This window comes from Portunus trituberculatus, chromosome 10 (assembly GCF_017591435.1).
Source record: "Portunus trituberculatus isolate SZX2019 chromosome 10, ASM1759143v1, whole genome shotgun sequence".
Classification (NCBI taxonomy): domain Eukaryota; kingdom Metazoa; phylum Arthropoda; class Malacostraca; order Decapoda; family Portunidae; genus Portunus; species Portunus trituberculatus.
Genome location: NC_059264.1, coordinates 5,799,624 through 5,822,243, shown reverse-complemented (window position 1 = coordinate 5,822,243; position 22,620 = coordinate 5,799,624). Strand labels below are relative to the sequence as shown.

At 37.6% G+C, this 22,620-nt stretch overlaps 1 protein-coding gene across 1 annotated transcript in view; it reads left to right on the top strand.

The window, feature by feature from the left end:
* Window positions 1–22,344, top strand: part of LOC123501810 (nuclear pore complex protein Nup98-Nup96-like) — a 42,510-nt gene extending 20,166 nt beyond the window's left edge. Inside the window, 17 exon segments of the mRNA XM_045250826.1 lie at window positions 1,328–1,597; window positions 2,519–2,609; window positions 4,008–4,223; window positions 4,848–4,973; window positions 7,163–7,544; window positions 7,764–7,821; window positions 8,754–9,004; window positions 10,523–10,737; window positions 11,371–11,608; window positions 13,404–13,501; window positions 13,504–13,548; window positions 14,257–14,371; window positions 15,464–15,619; window positions 16,323–16,490; window positions 17,205–17,302; window positions 18,091–18,331; window positions 19,178–22,344. Coding sequence (XP_045106761.1) covers window positions 1,328–1,597; window positions 2,519–2,609; window positions 4,008–4,223; window positions 4,848–4,973; window positions 7,163–7,544; window positions 7,764–7,821; window positions 8,754–9,004; window positions 10,523–10,737; window positions 11,371–11,608; window positions 13,404–13,501; window positions 13,504–13,548; window positions 14,257–14,371; window positions 15,464–15,619; window positions 16,323–16,490; window positions 17,205–17,302; window positions 18,091–18,331; window positions 19,178–19,364 — 2,955 coding nt within the window. The 3' untranslated portion in view covers window positions 19,365–22,344.
* The last annotated feature ends 276 nt before the right edge of the window (window positions 22,345–22,620 follow it).

Sequence of the window (22,620 nt, the reverse complement as noted above, 5' to 3'; positions counted from 1 at the left end):
GGTTACTTTTCACTGTCCTTGGTTCATATACTGTATACAAACTCTGGAACTCCCTCCTTGCTTTTGTATTTCCATCTTCCGATGACCTGAACCCATTTAAGAGGGAGGGAGGTTTCAAGACATTCTTTTGGCTAACTCTCTCAGACCTACTTGGGGACTGGCATCTATGTGGGCCTTTTTGTTCAGTTATTTTTGTTGCCCTTGGCCAGATTTCCCCTCTTACACACAAAAAAAACCAAGGGCAGAAGTGTAACAATCCACACTCTATTTCTATTGTATTCCCTCTTCACTCTGACACCCTCTGATCTACTGACAATCTCGTGAAGTATGTGCATTCTCCCCATCTGTACTTGGGCGGAGTGTAGGCGGGACCTTTCATGCATGTAGAAATAAAGGTGTGCACTGAAGGAATGTTTCAGTCACCCATCGCGGGATACAAAGCCCCACTGACTGGCCTCCTGGTACATTCAAGGGCCTGCTCTCAGAAACACCTTGTTCTCTCACCATGACTGTTTTCAAAGGCTACTGTGATGATTAGCTAGGTTTTTCAAGACAGTTTCACCTCTTGATGTCAAAACCTTGCCATTGTATCACCAGCACCATTAAAACTTTTAAAAATGAGTATCTTCAACCTTTCAAGCCTTTTTGCATAACGCTTTCCGTTGCCCCTGGCCAGTTGTCCCCTCTTACATAAATGAAAAAGAATAGAGCCTTTGGAAAATAGTAATGGTGAGAGAACAAAGTGTTTTAGAATACAGACAGGGATCAGAAGTAATGTAACGCTGTCCTTCCCCTTCCACTATGCTTACAATTTTCCCTTTTGAAGTCTGAATTTGCCATATCACTCAATAAAACCTGGTAATAAATTCTCATTATGTTAAAAGGACTTGAGTAACAGTGGAAGTGAGTACAGGAGCTTACATAACTTCTGGCCGAGATTGTAACTGGAACAGACAAATAGATGTGCCGGAGACTCACTCTTCGTAGGAACTATTGGCATTAACTTCACTATTCTTAAGGGACTATGCTGTGTCGGCAAAATTGGTGTAGCTTGTGGTGGATGTGAGGGAAGACAAGTGTGTGTGTTAGTTTGTAGAAGACTGAAAAAAGATTGTGGTTTGGATATGAGAAAAGAATTAACAAGTTTTTTTTTTAAGGAACAGTTGTTGGCAAAATTATAATGAATGGAGAGAAAGAGAGAGAGTGTGTGTGTTTATTGTTTTCAAAATTGATAGACTGGGATGAATATAAGAAATAGAGAGAGAGAGAGATGGCAGAGAAAAAAAAAATGGGGAAAGGAAACTAGAGGCCGGTTTTTAAATTTCAGGTGAATCACTTTTCAAAATATGGATTGCAAGATGACAACGAGGAAGAGGATATGGTGGCTGTTCCCCCTAAGCAGCAGCAGCAGCAGCAGGCCCCTACAGATGCCCTGCTGCCCCCACAGACTACCACCACCACCACCACCTCCTCCCTGCTACCCCTCACCCTACCCCACAAGAATGCTGGTCCCCCTGTCACTGCCCTCACCTCCCCTCCTCAGTTTTCTCTCAGCTACACCACCACCACCACCACAACACCGGCTCTCTCACAAGCTGTAAGTTCTTGGTGTTGTTTTTGTGTTGTTCTGGTGCTTGTTGTTCAATGATGTTGTTATTTTGGGGTGTTCTTTGTAAATATAAAGGGATATTTTTTCTTTTCTTTTGTTTTTAGTGTTGGTCTAATGATTTTCTCATTTTTTTTTCTATCTTGCTATTTATTTTTATCTCTTTTATCTGCTCTCCTTCCTTTCCTCTTTCCTTCCATTCCCTTCCTCCTTTCTCATCTTCTTCTAAAACCTCTATTTCAATATGTCTACCTTCTCCTTTCTTTCTTTCTTTCTTTCTTTCTTTCTTTCTTTCTTTCTTTCTTCCTTTCTTCCTTCCTTCCTTCCTTCTCTTCTTTGCTTCTTTCCATCCTTCCTTCCATTCCCCTCTTTCATTTTCATCATTTCATCCCCTTTATCTTCTTTCATTTCACCTTTGTATTTTAACTTTCCTTGTTTCCTTCTACCCATCTTTCATTCTTCAAACCCTCCCTTCTTATCTCCCATTTCTCCTCCCTTCTCATCCATTTATCCCTTCATATATGCCCTTCTCTTTCCTTTCTTTCCTCCTCTTTTTTTTTTTCTTTCATTTCATCTTTATATATTAACTTTCATGCTTTCCTTTTGTCCTCTCTTATCTCCCTCTCCTCCCGTCTTTCCTTGTTCATTTATCCTACCTTTATATACTCCTTTCTCTTCCCTCCCTTCTTTTTTCATCCTTGTGTACTGACATTCCTTCTTTCCTTCCATCCTCCCTTTTTATCTCCCTCTCCCTTCTCATCCATCTATCCTCCTTTTCCTTACACTTTTTCTTTCCTTCCCTCTTCTTTCATCTCATCCTTGTATATTAACCTTCCTTCTATCCCCTTCCTTATTCAAATCCCTTTCTATCTCCCTTTTCTTCTTCCGTTTTTATTCCCTTCCCTTCTGCAGCAGCCGCCTCAAACCAGGTTCCTCGAGTCAGCCCTGCAGGATTCCCAGGTACCTGAGGATGACCTGCTGGACTCTGTGGCGAGGGAACCAGGTGAGATACAGAGGCACTACCTGTTTTGTTTGATTTGTTGATTTTTTAGAGTTTATTTTGGTGATGTGATGAGAGACGATTAAAATGACTGGTATTTGTTAAAGAGGTGAAGTTTTTTTTATATTTGTTGATTTTTTAAGAGTTTATTGTGATGTGATGAGAGATGATTAAAATGACTTGGTTGTTGTTGAAGGGAATAGTTGAAGTTTTGATTTATCTTTGTTTTGTGGTGAGGAAACCAGGTGAGTGAATTTTTATTTATTTTTTTTTAAGAGTGGTTTTTAGGGGTGAGATGTAATAATAGATGGTTAAAATGCTTCGCTAGTTGTTAAAGTGAAGTTTTTTTTATTTCTTTTTTTTCTTTTCTTTTTTTTTTTTTTTTTTATTTATTTATTTTTTTTTTTTGTGATGTAATAAGAGATGATTGAAATGATTTGCCAGTTGTTAAAGACAGGTAAAGTTTTGATTTATCTTCATGTTAATGACCTGGTGTGTTTATTTTATAGCGAATGGACCAGGTGAGAGACACATAGGCACCATGTGTTTTGTTGACAGATTGTGAATTTTTTAGTTTTTAGGGTAAGATGTGATAAGAGGTGATTAAAATGACTCGCTTGTTGTCTAAGAAAATAGTTGAAGTGTTTATTTATCTTTATATTAGCGACCTGATGCATTTATTTATTGATTCGTTGAAGATGCGATGAGAGATGATAAATGATTTGCTAGTTTAAGAAAAAGAGGTGAAGTTTTTATTTATCTTCATGTTAACGACCTGATGCATTTATTTATTGATTCGTTGAAGATGTGATGAGAGATGATGATAAATGATTTGCTAGTTATTTATTTGTGTCCATGATATCTTGAGTAGCAGTAAGCATTAGTGGTAAAGATATTCCTTGCTCTGGTAAAAGTTAACAAAAAAAGTGTTTATTGAAAAATAGGAACATGATTTGCTGTTATTTCTTACTCTAGTGTTTATTGAAAAATAGTAACGTGATTTGCTGTTATTTCTTACTCTCCTACTCCTGGCCACTTACAGAGATACAGAGTTCACTAAAGACAGCAATGGATACTAACACTACCACAGCAAACACCACCACATCTACACACCACCACAAAATGCCCAGAAACCAACCACACCACCCAAAAACACCACCACATTCTACACCACACCAAACATCACCACAAAACACTATTACACCAACCACCACCACATCCCACACCACACCACCACACCAACGACCACCACATCCCACACCACCACGCCACCCAAAAATACCACAAAACATCCATAAATCAACCACACCACCCAAAAATACCACCACATCCCACATGCCAACACCACCAAACACACCACAAATACACCAAACCTAACCTAACCAAGGCACTCACTAACAGAGGAGAGTGCCGCCATGAGCATCCTGTCCCCGAGTGCCGAGCGTCTGACTGTGGTGTCGCGTGTGGTGCCGAGGACTGTGCAGCTGGCCAAGATGCAGATGTTTGGTGGCCGGGACGAGGAGGAGGAGGAGCAGGAGGACATGGTGATAGGGCGGGAAGTGCAGCCGTATATCACCACCACGAGAGAAAGCACACCCACGCCTCAGTTTCCGAAAGGTGAGTGGATTAGGGTGGTGTTGTGTGGGTAAGATAGGGTAAGGTCAGATTGGTTAGGTTAATTGATAGGTGCATTTAGCATAGTCTAACTTCATCTAATCTAACTTAATGTATCCTAAACCAACCTAACCTAATGTAACCAAACCTAAACTGAGCTAAATCAAACTAACACTCAAACTAACCTAATCTTACTCAACCTAACCAAACTTAACCTGATCTAACCTAACTTAACTTAACCTAGCATAACAAGAGGTTGTAAGTCATTTTCAGGTGGATAGTGGATATTAGATTACATGTTCACCATTATATGACATGTATGAATAGAAGGTTGTTGATATGAAAGGCAGAAGAAGTGAGGGTTACAATGTAGGAATATACAGTAAGAGGAAGGAGGAAGGAATAAGGAAGGAAGGAAGGAGAGAAGATTGAATTAAACATAGGAGAAGAAAGGAGAGAAAACAAGAAGAGAAGGAAAGAGGAAAGGGAGATAACACAAGGAATAAGGAAGAAAGAGAAGATTGACTTGGCCAGATTTCCTGTAACATAAAAAAATAATAAATAAAATAAATAAATAAAAAAAAAATTAAAATATGACGCACTATCTAGCTACTATTTTTCTTGCAGTGGTGAACAAGAGGCGGATGATGTCGGGTGATGTGAGTGCAAGCCGTGTGTCCAGCCCTTCCCAGAGTGAGGCCAGGGCTAGGGTGGGTGTGCAGCCGACCCAAAGACCCCCATCGCCAAAGACTGGTATGTTGGGTTAGATGTGGTGTGGTGTGGTGATTGGGTGAAGAAGAAAGTGTTTGGAATGTCAAAGTAGTCTAATTTTTTTCCTTGGTGTGTGTGTGTGTGTGTGTGTGTGTGTGTGTGTGTGTGTGTGTGTGTGTGTGTGTGTGTGTGGTGACTGCATGAAGAGAAGAGTATTTAAAGTGTGAATGAATTGACTAGTTTTTTTTTTTTTCTCATTTCATGTCTGTGTTGGTTTAATTGGTTAGTTTATGGTGTGTGTGTGTGTGTGTGTGTTTGTGTGTGTGAGTGTATGTTTATGTGGTTGGTTTGCCATGTGTGTGTCAAATCAAGCATAGCATGTATCTTTTATTTATACATATGCATCACCAGTTACTATGAACACTCACATCTAAATTACATAAACATTGTATAGTTAAATTACACATCACACAATAACACCTACATCAGTATGTGTATATGTAATCAACTCATCTACAGGTAACTCTCAATTTACATGATAGATGCGTTCCAACTGGCATCGCGTATTTCAAAATTCACGTAAAACAAACTTGTAATTCTCATAAGAAACAATAGATAATAGGTGGAATGTGGCATGTGGTCCAAATCATGTATAAGCAAACTGATTGCACAAATTTAATTAGTTATAATATTTTTTCGGTCACTTATTAACAAAAACGCATAAATTAAGTACAGGCAACCCCCGCTTAACAAAGGGGTTACGTTCCTAAAAAACCCTTCGTTAAGCGAAACTTCATTAAGTAAACCCATTATAACAAGTTTGACCTCTGACTTGAACTTCCATTGAGAGTAAGCAAAGCCAGAGTGCATCATAGTACAGTGAAAGGTTTAATGAAAGTAAAAATTATGAAGTTAAACATTTAGGCAGTTTAATTTAAGTCATTATAATGTACACTAATGTATGTATGTACGTAACTTTATAATGTTGATGATCTTAAATTTATGAAGGGAGGGAAAGTGAAACAGGAAAGACACTACCTGGCAACCTGTGGGATGTAAACAAAGGGCGCATCATTGTATCACATACAAAACTTATGTACCATATTTTCACAAGGCTTTCCATTTTATCTGTTGTAGTCACGAGTTCAGGTGGTTCTTTTACCTTTCAAGGAAGATGCGGTCTCACCAGCCTTCTTAATAGAGTCTGCTGACTTGAAAATAGTAGAGACAGTAGGTGGAGTCAAGATGGTGGCGAGCAATGCTATTAGTTTTCTTGCCTCGTGTCTGTGAATAATATCCAGCTTCACTTCGAGAGTAAGAGACTTCCCGGTCTTAGCAACGCTGGACAACATTGCAGGGTGTTTTGGTGGTAAATTGAGCAAGGGAAGACAAGCTGGTGTTGATGCTGTTATTGTTTTGAATGGGCAATGAGTGGTGCGTGTGATGTCCACGAGAGGCGCTGGTGTATTAAAAAACCTGTCGGCTTGCATGATACGGCGGGACTTTCAAACCTGGAAAAGATTACCTCGATAAAACTTTGTTAAAGCAAGTTTGGTGTTTGTTAAACGAGCAGATGGTAGTAAAATGAAACCTTTGTTGTAGCGAAATTTCGTTGTGTGAACCTTCGTTAAGTGGGGGTTGCCTGTACGCATAAATCAAGAGTTACCTGTATTTTACTTAATTTGTACAGTACCATGATGCATTTTTTCATCTTCATCCTATCTACTATTTGGCAATTTTATGTAGCTTGAGAAACTTATGTAGGGATTAGAATAGTGAAGACTCAGGCCATTAATCATTTGGCCTCCATAGACCCTTCCTAATGTCAATGAAAGGATCATGTCAAGATAAGCAAGTCCTCCAGTTCTCATATCCCAGCTCCCCCTTTGCAGCTCTTTCACTCAGCTGACATGACGTGTGAATTGAAACATGATAACCTAACCCTAACTTTAACCCAGACTAGCATAGGTTGAATTTAGGGTTTGGTTAGGCTATGTTAAAGTTAGGATTAGTTTTTACTTATCTTGTATTATTTTATTTTATTTTTATTTTTTTCTCTCATTCACACGTCAGTTGAATGAAAGAGTTGTGAAGGAGGAGCGGGAAAATGAGGAGAGTTGGAGGGTTTGCTGATCTTGACATGATCACAATAAAATCATCTAATCACACTCAAAACTCATGACAAAAATACGTCTCAGTACTGAAGAGATTAACAACATGTTCCTCACCAGGTGCAATTCGTGAGGAGCCCAGACTGCACGAGCCCCGCACTGAGTACCAGCTGCTGCCGAGTGGCCGGGACGAGGGCCAAGAATTGGGCCACATGCCACCCCAGCACCAGGCCACACAGATCCCAATGGCTGACTCCCTCCTGCACGGCATACAGAACTGTGTGGCTGACATGGGGGCATTCATGGGGCGTTCCTTCAGAGTGGGGTGGGGGCCTGGCTGGACGCTGGCTCACATTGGCCCCATGCTGGCCCTAGAGCAAGAGGGGGCCAGTGAGGGGGAGCAGGAGAGTGTGCCGTCCCAGCCCTCACCCCCGCCCTCCTTCCTCTTCGTGGGATCTCTTGCCAGTCAGCCCAAGATGGCCAAGGGAAATGAAGGACCAAGGTGTGTATGGTGATTTATTTATTTTATAGTTTTATTTATTTATTTATTATTTATTTTCATTATTTTTATTTATTTATTTTATTTATTTGTGTGTGTGTGTATGTGGGTGAGAGAGACAAGTAATGGAGAAAGGCTGAGTTTGAGACAGTAGGGGTTGTGTATTTGTTTTCTTCTTGCTTGGTTTTTTTATGTAATGTGTGTGTTCTTTTGGTGTTGCAGGTACAAGGTGTTGATGGAACAAGTACACACCATCCAGCCAGACCACGGCACCATCTCGGTTAGTCTCAGGCCACACCAGTTTGTCTCTTGAAACACTTTATAAATCATCTAATACTGTAACAAGTCAACACCAAAATTACACCCTGCTGACTTGTAAATAATTCTAAACTTCATGTAAAACCCACTCACTACTCCTGTCAATAATGCAGAAATCCTAATGATATGTCACTAGAACCATTAAAATGCCCTTAAATATCTGGTTCTCCTATTAATTATATAAAAATCATCTTAATATTTCACTAGAACCTTCAAAAGACTCTTATAAACCTGTTTTTCTATTACTAATGTAGAAAATTTGTTTAAACTCCTGTTCCTCTTATTAATATTGCACAAATCTTGTTAATCTATTATTAGAACTATTAAATAACTTTCTTGTTAATATTTGAGAAGACCTGTTTAAAATCTTGTTCCTCATATTGATAATGCAAAAGTCCTGTTAATCTGTCACTATTACCATCAAGACACCCTTTAAAAACTTATCTTCTTTGTTAATAATATAGAAACCACCTTAATCTGTGACAAGAACCATCAACATACCCTTAAAATCTTATTTCCTTTGTTAATAATATAGAAACCTTCTTAATCTGTCACTAGAACCACCAAAACACCCTTAAAAGCTTATCTCCTGTGTTGATAATATAGAAACACCTTAATCTGTCACTAGAACCATAAGAAAAACCCTGAAAATCCTGTCTCCTTTGTTGATAATATTGAAACCTTAATCTCTCACTATAACCATCAAAACACCCATAAAAGCTTTTCTCCTGTGTTAATAATATAGAAACCTCCTTAATCTGTCACTAGAACCATCAAAACACCCTGAAAAACTCACATAATTTCAACTGCACCCTTTAAAAGCAGTAGTAATGAAGTGCAGTGTTTCAGAATATATCACATGATCCTACATCCTACATCCTATCACCCCGACAGGCCCTGGTGGAGGAGTGCCTGGCGTGCGTCCTACAACACAGCATCCTAGAGAGCACTGAGGAAATGGAGGATCTCTCGGACCCTACATCCTCCCCATCCTCTCCATCCTGCCCCTCCTTCAGACCCCTCAAGGACGTGGAACTCCTGCACCAGCTGGCTGATACTGCTGCCCTTCACTCGTACCAGGAACCCGCGCTGGAGGAAATCCTGACACTTTGTGTGGCTCTCTGGGGGCGCCTCGATTTTACTCCCCGGAAACTGGTGTGTGTTTGTGTATCTTGTGTATATTGATTTTTACTCCTCTGAAAACTGGTGTGTGTTTGTCTGTTTTGATTTCTACTCCCTGGAAATTGGTTTGTGTTTGTGTATCTTGTGTATTTTGATGTTTACTCCCCTGGAACTGGTTTGTGTTTGTGTTGTGTGTTTTGATTTCTTCTTTCTAAAAACTGGTGGGTGTGTGTCTTTTTTTATTTCTACTCCCTGAAACTGGTGTCTGTTTGTGTGTTTTTATTTCTACTCCCCTGAAATGGTGTGTTTGTGTGATTTGATTTTTACTTTCTAAAAACTGGTGTGTGTTTGTGTGTTTTGATTTCTACTCTCCAGAAACTGGTGTGTGTTTGTCTCTTTCGTTTTTTGTCCTTTTTTCTTTTTCTTTTTTCTTTTCATTATTAGTATTACAGGTTAAGTGCCTCAATTTTTTTGTATCTCAGAAAAAGGAAATTTATGTTAAGTTAGTGTTTGCTGTATATCTTATTAAAGCACTTCATCACCTTAAGTAAATAGAAAGAAGAAGGAAATTATTGCTTTGAAGTTTGTGTGTTTTCTCATCAAAACACTTTGTCACAGAAAGAAGAGAAAACAGGCAAACTTGAAAGCAATAATTTCCTCCTTTTCTCAATTTTTTCTGTTTAAAAGAGATAATAAGCAAATATGAACTTCAAGCAAATTTCCTTCTTTTTAAAATTTATCATTAAAACACTTTGTCACAGAAAGAAGAGAAAACAGGCAAACTTGAAAACAATAATTTCCTTCTCATCTCAAATTTTTTCTGTTTAAAAGAGATAATAGGCAAATATAAACTTCAAGCAAATTTCCTTCTTTTTAAAATTGATCATTAAAACACTTAATCACTTAAAGAAAAATTTAATAAAGAAGGAAATTTGCTTTTAAGTTTATATTTGCCTATTATTTCTTTAAATCACTTTACCCAAAGGAAATCAAAGAAAAGAAAGAAATTAATTTGAAGTTAGTATTTGTCTGTTATTTATTTGTTCTATTTTCTTTCATCACAGAAAGAAATTAGAAAAAAGTTAAGTTTGTATTGATTAGATTTTTCTTTTTTATTATCTTCTTATTTGTTCATGTATTTATTTTCTTTGATATTTTTCCTTTCTTTGTTCACACTTTAAAACATATCACTCATCCCTCCCAAAAAAACCCTCACCCAGTTATTCTTTCTTTACACTTTAAAAACACTCAAATCACTCCAGAAAACACCCATTTGTCTTTTCCTGCTTGAAAACACTGAACTTACCTTAAGAAACGCATCCATTTATCTTTTTCTAGCTTTAAAACACTTAACTTACCTGGAAAAAACTCCCCCATTTATTTTCTCCTGTTTAAAACACTCAAATTTTTTTTATTTTCTCCAGTTTAAAACACTCACCATTTATTTTCCCTCTTTAAAACACTCACCCATTTATTTCCCCCTTTAAAATACTCACCCATTTATTCTTCCCACTTTAAAAACACTGAACTCACCCTAAACTCCCCAAAACAGACGGGGAGAGCGAGTACAGTGTGTCGAGGGCGCGGGTGGAGGCGGTGAGTCAGTGGCTGGAATCAGTGAGTCAGGAGATGGTGGTGCAGGAGGTGTCTGCAGCGCTGGGACCTGAGGGAGGGGAGGAGGGCTATCTGGAGGCCATCCTTGCCCACCTCTCCGCCAGGCAGGTCTCCCAAGCGTGTGTGTTGGCGCAGGACAGAGGTGAGTGTGTGTGTGTGTGTGTGTGTATGTGTATGTGGGAAAGATTATGGTTGAGAGGAGAGAGGAAATGGGTATTAGAAGATGTGGAGGAGGAGGGAGATTACAGGAGGAGGAAAAGTAGGTGAATGTAAAAGAAGGAAAGTAAAATAATGATAAGAGAAAGAAGTAGGTGTGTGTGTGTGTGTGTGTAAGTTTATTTCTTTAATTTTATGAGATTGATTCTAGTCTCTTATTCTTTATATTGTGTTTTGTCACATTTTTCTTTATATATGTAAGGTTTTTTTGTTTAATCTGTTTTAAACCATTTTTTATAGTCTACCTTAGAAATACTATAATATCCTTTTAATTTTCTCTATAATATGTGACAATTTTTATACAGCTTCAGAAACTTATGTGGGGATGAAAATAGTAAAGACTTTGACTATTAATCTTTTGACCTCCATAGACCCTTCCTAATGCAAATGAAATAACCTAATCAAGCCCAAAAAATCATGGTAAAAATGCTTCTCAGTACTTAAGGGGGTTAAAATCACAACCTTAGAAATACCATGACATTCCTTTTAACTTCTCTATACACAATCACCGTCTAAACCATGCGACAAACCACCCCCTTTGACCGCCTTCCCCTGGCAGGAGACCACCACCTGGCACTGTTGCTGGCCCAGGCGTGCATGGGGCAGGACACCCCCCGGCAGATCATGACAGAGCAGCTGGCTAACTGGGCTGAGGGAGGCACAGACGCCCTCATGTCCCCCACCCGCCTTACCCTCTTCACCCTCCTGGCGGGGGCGGCCACTCACCAGGCCACCCACACCTCCCTCAACACCTGCACCGGCCTGGACTGGCGACGTGCCCTTGCCCTGCATCTGTGGTGAGTGGCTTTTGTATTTTATTTTATTTTTATTTATTTATTTATTTATTTATTTATTTATTTATTTATTTGTTTATTTTATTTATTTATTATTATTTATTTATTTATTTATTATTTTTTTTTTCATGTAAGAGAGTACTGGACATTTTTTCCTTTTTTATTTTTTTTTTATATTAGAGGAGGACTGGCCATTTTTTCCATATTTTACCGTTCTTTCATGTAAGAGGACTGATATATATATATATATATATATATATATATATATATATATATATATATATATATATATATATATATACACTTGTGTAAGAGGACTGGCCAACTTTTTCTATTTTACCTTTTTTTTTTTTTTTTTTTTTTTTTTTTTTTTTTTAAGAGAAGAAGACTGGTGGACTGGCCTTTTCTCACCTCCTTCCTTCCTGTTCTATCTCACTTTATTCCTATCCATTCTGTCTCTAGTCATTTTCCTTTTCCTCTTCTTCCTAACCTCAAACATTTTCTTTATTCTTCCCACAATTTTCTCTTTATTTTTTCTTAATTATCATTCCATTTTACTTATTTTTACTTTTAATTTTTCTAATCTCTTAATTTTACCATTCCTTGTCTATTGCATATTTTTTTAAATTTTTTCTTTAATATTCCCTTTTTTCCCTCATTTTTTCTTACCAGCACTCACCATTTCTTTTCACCTCTTTTTTCCTTTTTCTTTTAATATTTCCAATCATTTAACTTTAGCTGTATTAATCACTACTTTTTCATCCTTCTTTCAATTTTCCCTTATTTTTCCTCATATTCTTAAACCAGCACTCATCATTCACAATCTCACTTCTTCCTTCCCTTCAGTTTTTTTTTTTCTTTTAATTATTTCCAATCTACTAACTTTACGACTCCTAATTACAACGTTTTTCATTATTCTTCCTGCAGTTTTTCCCTTTATTTTTCCTCATTTTCTTTTACCAGCACTCAGCATTCACAATCACTTCTTCCTTCCTTTTTAGTTTTTCTTTTTTCTTTTGATATTTCCAATCTACTAACTTTACAACTCCTAATTACGACATTTTTCATTATTCTTCCTTCAATTCCACATTATTTTTCCTCGTTTTCCTTGCAAGCACTCACTTCTTTCTTCTTTTCAGTTTTCTCTTTTCTTTTAATATTTCCGATCTGCTAACTTTACAACTCCTAATGACAACATTTTTCATTAATTTTCCTTCTATTCCGCATTATTTTTCCTCATTTTCCTCATCAGCACTCAGCATTCCTTTTTGTCTTTCTCTTTTTCCTTGTAATATTTCCAATCACTTGTCTTTATTACTTCTTATCACTTCATTTTCATTATTCTCCCTGCACAGATGTATTTGTTTATTTTGCTTTTCCTTAATTGTTTAGTTTTTTCTCCTTTTTGTTTTTTCTCTTTCCTTTCAATATTTTCAATCACTTAATTTTATGACTCCTAATCACTACATCTTCATTATTTGTCCTTCAGTTTCCTTTTATTTTCCCTCATTTTCTTTCCCATCACTTTACATTCCTTTCTATCTTTCTTGTTTTTCCTTTCAGTATTTCCAACTACTTAATTTTATAACTGCTAATCACTGCATCTTCATTATTCATCCTTCAATTTCCTTTTATTTTCCCTCATTTTCTTTACTCACCATTCCTTTTTACCTTCCTCCTTTTCCTTTTAATAATCCATTTTCCTTTTTTCCTTGTAATATTTCCAACCACTTAATTTTACCACCCCCTAATCACTACATTTTCATTATTCGTCCTTCAATTTATTATTTTCGCTCAGGTACGTTTGCCCCGCCACGGCCACACTGGCAGAGGCACTGGAGGAGTACGACAAGGCAGCTGGTCTGGACAAGAACTCCACTGGGTACTGCAATCCTCCCTGCCACCTTACCTTGCCACTCATGCCCTGAGGAACAACATGAGAGGTGAGGGAGTCAAATGGTGTGCTGGTTCTTTGTGGTTCTGTTTCATACTCACTTTTTTTTTTTGTGGTGTTTTTATCTCATTGTTCATGTCTGCTACTTGTGATTTATTTATTTGTTTTTTGTTTGGTTTTTCCTTTTAATTCTTGTTCATTTTTTTTTTTACCTCCTTTTATTTCTTCCTTTGTTCTTTCTTATCTGCTTTTTTCTAGTCATCTTCCTTTTTATCTTCCTTTTCTTTTTCCTTTATTTCTTATTTCTTTCTTTGTTTTCTTCTTTGTTGTTGTTTTCTAATTATCCTCCTTTTTTTCTTCTCTCTCTCCTCTTATTTCTTTCTTTTTCTTTGCTGATGCTCTCTAATCTTCCTCCATTTTTGCTCTTCTTTCACTTATTTTCTTCTTTTTTTCTTCTTTGATATGGAGGTGTTATTGATATATTGTTGTTGTTGTTGTTATTGTTGTGGTAATATCCATTCACATACACATAATCTAACCTAACAACCTAACCTTACCTTACCAGAACTTACCTAACCTTATGTAACCTTAACTTATCTAGCCTCACTTCACCTCACCTCACCTTATCTAACCTAACCTAACCTAACCTAACTTTACCTTACCTTACCTATCATAACCCAACCCAACCCATCCCCACCCCACCCCACCCCACCCTACCCCACTTAACTTCAGCTAACACCACCACACCTCATTGCAGTAAGCCACGACATGTGTTACCACCTAATGAAGCTGTTCACGGACCCTCGCCACCCCTTAGAGGCCCTGCTGAACCCTGCCACAGCCACCCCTGACCCCCTCAATGTGGCCATCAGGTGGGTGACTCTCTGATTGGTGCTGTAACTTGGTGTGAGGGATGTGATCGGTGTAGGAGTGAAGGACAGAGGGAGTGAAGGATGGTCTGAAATGTATGTAAGGAGTAAGGATTGAGGAAGTGAGGTAAGGAAGAGGAAGAGTAGGAAAGAAACAAAGGAAGGAAGCAAAGTAGAAAGATAGAAGGGAATGATTTACAGGAGAAGAGAGAAAAAAAAATGAGAGGAGAATAATGGTTGAGAGAGAGAAGTAAGGAAGAAAAGAAAGAATAGAAGTAGAAAAAGAGAATGATTTAAAGGGGAAAGAGAGGAAAAATGAGAGAAGAATAAGGATTGAGAGAGAGAGAGAGAGAGAAGTAAGGTAAGGAAGAAAAGGGGAATAGTGCTAAAGAAGGAAAGAAGAGAAAGTAGAAAGATAAATTCAATGAAAGACAGGAAGAGAGAAAAGGTTTGTGGGAGAAAGAGAGAAAAATGAGAGGAGTGTAAGGATTTGTAAGGAAGAGAAAGAACGGTAAGGAAAGGAAGGAAAGAGGAATAGTGTAAGAGATAATGAATCAAATAACAGCTGAATGAATAAAGGTATAGAAAGTAGAAAGATTAAAACAATAAAAGGCAGTGTGATTTACAGGGAAAAGAGAAAAAAATGATAGATGTAAGAAGTAATTATTGAGGAAAGGAAAGAACTGAAAGAAAAGAAAAGGAAGTAAGGAAAGTAGAAAGACAAATTCAGTAAAATATAGAAAAAAAGAATTATTTAGAAGAGAAAGAGAAGAAAAATTTGAACTAAGTAAGAAGTAATGATTGAGGAAAGGAAATAAGGAAGAGGAAGAACAAGAAAATGAAGGAAGGGAAGGAAGGAAGGAAAGTAGAAAGACTAATTCAATAATAGAGAGACTTCTGGAGAAAAAGAGAGAAAAAATGAGAGGAGAGGCATGTGAGAAGTAATGATTGAGGAAAAGAAGAACAGGAGAAAGAGGAATGAGAAAAGGAAGAGAAGGAAAATAGAAAGATAAATCCAATAAAAAATAAATGAAATACAAAATAAAATGTAATGAAAATTGTCTGATTAATGTAACACCACCACCTCCCCCACAGCTGGCTAATGTGGCAGATCCTGGAGAGCCTGAGTTACCACCACCTGTCGGACTACCACAACGCCAGCCTGCACCTCAGCATGGCGGCACTGCTGGAGGCGGCGGGACACTGGCACTGGGCTGTGTTTGCGCTGCTGCACCTCGCCGACCATGACAGGTGAGGCCTGGGAAGATAGAGGAAGGTGTGTGTGTGTGTGTGTGTGTGTGTGTGTGTGTGTGTGTGTTTCAATTTTTTTTTTTTTATTTATTTTATTTATTTATTTATTTTTTTTATTTATTTATTTTTTATTTATTTTCTTATTTAAGAGGGAAAAATTGTCTTGTTAGGAAGTGAGAGAATGATCTGCATTTTGTTTTGTTTTCTTTTTTTTTTCTGGAATAGTAATCTTACTCTTATATCATTGCTTTGTTCATCCTTTAATCCTTCAGAAAAAAAATGTGAGAAGCAGGATTCTCTAATCTATCCTGATATACAAGGCTCTCTTCTTTTACTTACTCTTATTCTATCCACCTTCTCTATTGCAAGACTTAACTAGTACTCATTAATCATGCATCCCTTTCTCTGACACACTGGAACTCCCTGCCTGCTTCTGTATATCCATCTTCCTATGACCTGAACTCATTAAAGAGGGAGGGAGGAGGTTTCAAGACATTTATCCCATTCTTTTGGCTAACTCTCTTGGACCTGCTTGGGAACAGCCATCTAAGTTGGACTATTTATTTAGTGGTTATTGTTGCTGTTGGCTGAATTTCCTTTAACATGAAAAAAGCATAAAAAAAACCCATGATTGGATTTCCCCTGTAAAAAGAATAAAGAAAAAATTATATTATTACAATAACACCGTCTTTAATCCCCACAGAAGAAAACGTGAGGTGCGGGAGTTACTGCTGCGTCACGTGAGGGTGCGGGAGGAGGAGGTGGCGGAGGAGGAGTACGCCAGACAGGAGGCCTTTGTGCAGGAGAAGCTGAGGCTGCCCAGGAAGTGGATCCACGAGGCCAAGGCAGCGAGGGCTCGGACACTTGGCTTGTAGGTGTCTTGTGTTGGGTTAGGTTAGGGCAGGGCAGGGCAGGGTTGTTTTTGTTTTCTTTCTTTATTTTTTTCATTGTGTATATTCTGTATTTCTCTGTTTGCATTTGTGTTGTGATTTTTTTATTTTAGGTTAGGGCAGGGCAAGGCAGGGCAGGACTGTTTTGATTTTCTTTATTTTCTTTATTTGATTTTATATTGTGTATATTCCTTATTTCTCTTATTTTCTTTTGTTAGGTCTGTTTGCATTTTTTTTTTTTTTTTTTTTTTTTTTTTAGGTTAGGTTAGGGCAGGGCTGTTTTTTTATTTGCTTATTCATTTTGTTTTATTTATTTATTTTTATTTATCTTTTGTACATATTCATTGTTTCTCATTATTTTATTTTGTTAGGTCTGTTTGTGTTGGTGTTTTTTTAATGTATATTTCTTTATTTTTCATATTTTGTTTGTTATTCTTAGGTTTGTAATTCCATTTTATTGTTGCATTTGTATTTATTTATGCATATTTTTTCATTTGAGTCGTTTGCTATTTATCTCTTATCATCTCTACCTTTTATGTATACTCTTTATTTCTCATATTTTGTGGGTTTTATCTTGTATTCACAGCTAGTTGTGTTTTTATTATCATTCGTATTCCTGTAGAAACAAAGCAAAACACAAATATTCTTTTTACACTACAAACCAGTTACCACATCATTTCTCCTCTTTGCCGCAGAGTGGATGAGGAGGCCTGGTATCTACTGAAGGCGGGTGACCTGAATTCTGCACATGCCCTCATTGTGGATACTATTGCACCCAACTCTATTATTAATGGTAGGGTGTGTGTGTGTGTGTGGTTTTGATTTTAGCATTGTGGTGTAGTCGATGAGTTTTGTGGATGTAAGTGGAGTGATTTGTTTTATTGGTGTGTGTGTGTGTGTGTGTGTGTGTGTGTGTGTGTGTGTGTGTGTGTGTGTGTGTGTAATTCACTGTTTGATCTGCTGCAGTCTCTGACGAGACAGCCAGACATTACCCTTCGGAACGAGCTCAGAGCTCATTATTTCCGATCTTGGGATAGGACTGAGACCAGGCACACACCACACACTGGGACAACAAGGTCACAACTCCTCGATTTACATCCCGTACCTACTCACTGCTAGGTGAACAGGGGTTACACGTGAAAGGAGACACACCCAAATATCTCCACCCGGCCGGGGAATCGAACCCCGGTCGTCTGGCTTGTGAAGCCAGCGCTCTAACCACTGAGCTACCGGGCCGTGTGTGTGTGTGTGTGTGTGTGTGTGTGTGTGTGTGTGTGTGTGTGTGTGTGTGTGTGTGTGTGTGTGTGTGTGTGTGTGTGTGTGTGTGTGTGTGTGAGTGGAGTGATAGATTAACTTGGTGTTGTGGCTGGTAAATTGATTATTCTCTTCTCTTTTTTTCTTTCTCTCCCTCCCTTTCTCCAATTTTTTAATTTCTTTTTCTTTTCTGTTTTTCCTGTCTCATTTTTACTTCCTTCATATCTCTCTCTCTCTCTCTCTCTCTCTCTCTCTCTCTCTCTCTCTCTCTCTCTCTCTCTCTCTCTCTCTCTCTCTCTCTCTCTCTCTCTCTCTCTCTCTCTCCAGAGGATCACGAATACCTGCTTGGCTACCTGGACCAGATTCGAGCAGGGGAGCAGCACAAGCAGGTGGCAGGGTGGGCGGCAGGGGGCGGGGTGTACTCTGACTACCTGGAGGTGAATGCCTTAGTGAGTGACATGACCACCTCCCAGCATCCCACACCTGCCCTTCTGGAACAGCTGCGCCCTCGTCTCCTCACCCTCTGCTCGCGTCTCAATAATCTTCAGTGTCGCACTGCCCTACACAGGTATCAAGACATTTGTTTCTTAATTCTGGCTAACTCTTCTTCACTTTTCTTTTAGGGAACCAGCACTCAAGTGAGCCTTTTATTTACTTACTTATTTTTATATTTTGTTGCCCTTGGCTGGCTTCTCTTCTGCATATTAGAAAAACTGGTTATGGGGTGGTGGTGGTGGTGGTGGTATTGGTTATGGTAGGTTTAGTAGAAGGTTGGATAAAGTTTGGTTTGGTTTACTTGATCACTTCATTACTGTGATGTGTTTCCATATTCAATCTGCTTACTATTTGGTGGTTTTTATACAGCTTCAGAAACATACGGGGGGATTAGAATAGTGAAGACTTACCATTAATCTTCTGACCTTCATAGACCCTTCCTAATGTAAATAAAATTGTCTAGTCACATTCAGAACTAAAGGTAAAAAATGTGTCCCAGTACTGAATGGGTTAAGTTAGATTTGGTAGGTTACATTAGGGTAGGTTAGGTTAAAGTTATATTGTAGTGGAAAGGTTAGGTTAAGGTTTGGTTTGGTTGGGACATGTTTTGTTTTAATAGAAGGATATGTAAGGTTAGATTTGTTTAGATTAATGGCTAAGACTAGGTTAGGTTGCATCCAGTTAGTTTGTGTGGAAGGATAGATAAGGTAAAGTTGGGTTTGCTTAATGGTTGGGGCTTAGTTGGTTATGGTGATTGAAATTATAGTTAGTGATAAACATAACATTAGTGAACAAAGATTTTTTGGGGCTGGTATCTAAGTTGGCCCTTTCAAGTTAATGATTTTTTCTGCCCTTGTCCAGCTTACATAAAATAAATAAATAAGTAAAATAAACAAGCCACTTTCTCACCACTCCTTAGGTTATGTGTGTCCGAGATGAGCAAGAAGGTGGTGGGCGTGCTGCGTGCCGTGGTGGGGGAGGGCACAGACGCCACACAGGTCCTCTCACAGCAACTCTCCAGCCTTCCTCTCACACACGACTATGCGCTGGCTGAACTCAACCTCATCACCAATCATTACCTCACTCACCTGGCTGCTGATACCTGAGCTTGCCTGACAGGTGAGCCCCACTCCTGCACCCCACCTGCTCCCTGTCCATTTCAATCCCTTCATCATGTCCAAGATTGATGGGTGATGAGTAAGGGTTGCCTGTTTTGTTTCTTTTATTTGTTTTTATTGTGTTTGAAAGACTTAATTTGAAATAGTGGTAGTGAGGATGTGACAGTGATGGATAATACAGTGAATAAAGGGTGTGTCTCATCTTGTTGCGGTAAAATGAGTTTGCAGGGATGGGAGTGGTGACGTGGTGAGGAGACTTACTGTACTGTGCTCAAAGGTTTACTAAAAGGCTTGCTGGAGAAAGTGGTCCTAAAGAGATGACGTGTAATAGTGTTAGTTTTATTCGCTAAGGGTGGAAAGAGTGACGAGTGGTTGGCGTCACTGCGGTGAAAACAAACTGTGTTGAAATGCGACTGTAGTGTTTAAGAGACTAACTTGTTCATGAGTTAGTTATTTCATTTAGTGCAGAGGTGAAGAGAAATTAATGAATGTTCTGATTTGACATGAAGAAGAATTGTGTTTGGAATAGACAGTGATGGTTAAAAAATATTGGAAGTTATTGTGAGAGAAAACTTAAAAAAAGAAAATGTGGAATGTTATTGATGTCCTAGAAAGAAAAAAAGAAAAAATGTCCATAAGTTATGAAGAGAAATGGTTAAAAAGTATTACAATTTGAAAAAAGAAAAAAAGCATGAAAAAATGAAATATGGTGAGAAATAAAATGTTTAAAGAAGAAATTGAGAGAAATAGAATACTGTAAAGTTTAAGACAACCCTCATTAGTCTAAAAAACAGAAAAAAGAAAGAAAAGAAAAAGAAAAAGAACCAACGATTTATAGAGGTGAAGCAAGGTTGAGAGTGCCATAGATGGTGCTGGTGGCTTGATGTAGAAATGCAGTTATGAGCCTTAATGATTTAGCTTGTAGAAAATGTTAAAAGGTGACTTGCTCGGAGCTGGCTTGGGGGAGACGCTGGAACTAATACCTGTGTGTGTGTGTGTGTGTGTGTGTGTGTGTGTGTCAGAGGTGATGTTTTTAATGGTTCCAGCATTTGAGTGTATGTTTTCTAGGTTGTTCTTTTATACTGTTGATTGTTCCTTGTGTGTTTTCTTGTCTCTGGGCATCATTTGTAAAAGAAAACACCTAAAACTTGAGTAGAAATTAACAGGAAATGCTGAATGAGGTGTAGATAAGGTACAAATTCTCATGTAAAAGTACACACACACACACACACACACACACACACACACACACACACACACACACACACACACACACACACACACACACACACACACACACACACACACACACACACACACACACACACACACACACACACACACACACACACACACACACACACACACACACACACACACACACACACACAGTAATACAATTCCCCAAATATAAAGCAGTAGAATATTGAAATGCAAATAATGTACAGAAATTTTAAAGAATATTATGGTAAGCTTATAAAAAAAGAACAAATTTAACACACACACACGCACACAAACACACAAAGCATTCAACACTGCCAAATATAAATGTAGTAGGAAGTCACTCATAATACTTAAAACAAATAGGAAATTGTAGTCATGTTATTGTTCTTATGTCGTTTAAAATGTTGACAGGAGAAGGAACAGCAGTGAATGGGTGATTGTGAAGACTGTGAATAGGACGTGTGATATATGTTAGACGGATTGGATATAAGGTCAGGTTAGGTTAGGTTATAAATTGTTAGCAGCTTAATGGTATAGGTTTGTTGTAAGAGGTAAAGTTATGTTGAAGGTTGTCTAATGTTTAATGTGTTGGGGTGTGACTGAGAGATAGATGAAGTCAAAATTATGTGTGTGTATGTATGTATGTATGTGTGTATGTGTGTCTAGCTCTACTGAAATACTGAGAAAAATAAGGCACATGACAATTATGATAAACTGTAAACTGGAAAGACAAAAAGTGATTAAAGTTGAAGTGTAAAATAGTGAAAAATGTAGAAATAGCTTTGAACTGAGTAAAAGTGAAATGAATGACCTGCCAAGAAGAAATGAATTAATGAGAGAAATTTAGTATTTATCGAAGGAAACTGAAGTGAGAAATTAAGGTAAAAAAAAAAAAAAAGTCGATGAGGAGAAGTTGGTTAATGAAAGATAGGACAAAAAAAAAAAAAAACAAGGAAAAATAAGTAAAGGTGAAATAGAAAAGAAAGATAAGTAAAAAAAATCAAGGAAAGATAAATAAAGATGAAATAGAAAAATAAATGAAAGTGGAAAGAAAAGGCATGATGTAACTTGAGCAAGAAATTAGTGCCAGTAATGATGATGATGATGAATGTTATGTAAGTGTGCTAAATTGATAACCTGTATATGAAAAAGTTTTATATTTTGTGGAAATATAAAAGAAAGAGGAATACACATTGCTTATTTATTTGCAAGGTTGTAAGGCATCCTAAGATTGTGTGTTTGTTTTGTTGTTATTATTATTATTATTATTATTATTATTATTATTATTATATATTATTATTATTATTATTATTATTATTATTTTGAGTGTGTTTGTGTGTTCTCCAGTAACTTGTGATAATTTTGTGTTCTTTTGTGTGTAAACTATTTATGTTTGCATTCAGAAACTTGTGTTTTTGAATATATAAGTATTAAGTTTTCTTTTAGTGTGTGTGTGTGTGTGTGTGTAAGTAAGAAAGAAAATAAATGGAAATAGGAATCAATGAAAAAACTTAATGTAAATGTAAACAATTGTGTCTAAAGGTGTGACTTATTTTTACTAGGAAGCAGGAATGGTGTGTGTGTGTGTGTGTGTGTGTGTGTGTGTGTGTGTGTGTGTGTGTGTGTGTGTGTACATAGCTTGAGGCCCCACTATGGTTGACGGAGGCCTAGTGGTTGAGTGGCTCTTGGCATCCTGCTCTTACATGACTCTTCTCTTTTTAATAACAATAAATGGATGATTTCATTGTTAGGCTTTATTTTATTGACCAAGCTCTTCATTTTTGTTCCATTATTAGGGAATGAAATAGCCTGTATGTGTGAATGTATATACGTACTCTATTTAATACAGTCTTTTAAATACAGGCCCTTAACTTAACACCTCCTCATATACACTGCCATCTCTCATAATACTTTGCCTTAGTGTCATTGTAGCCTGTCATATCTTCACTTTTCTTCTCATTGTAACCTGTGATGTCTTGCTGTTTTCTTCATTGTAACCTGTGATGTCTTGCTGTTTTCT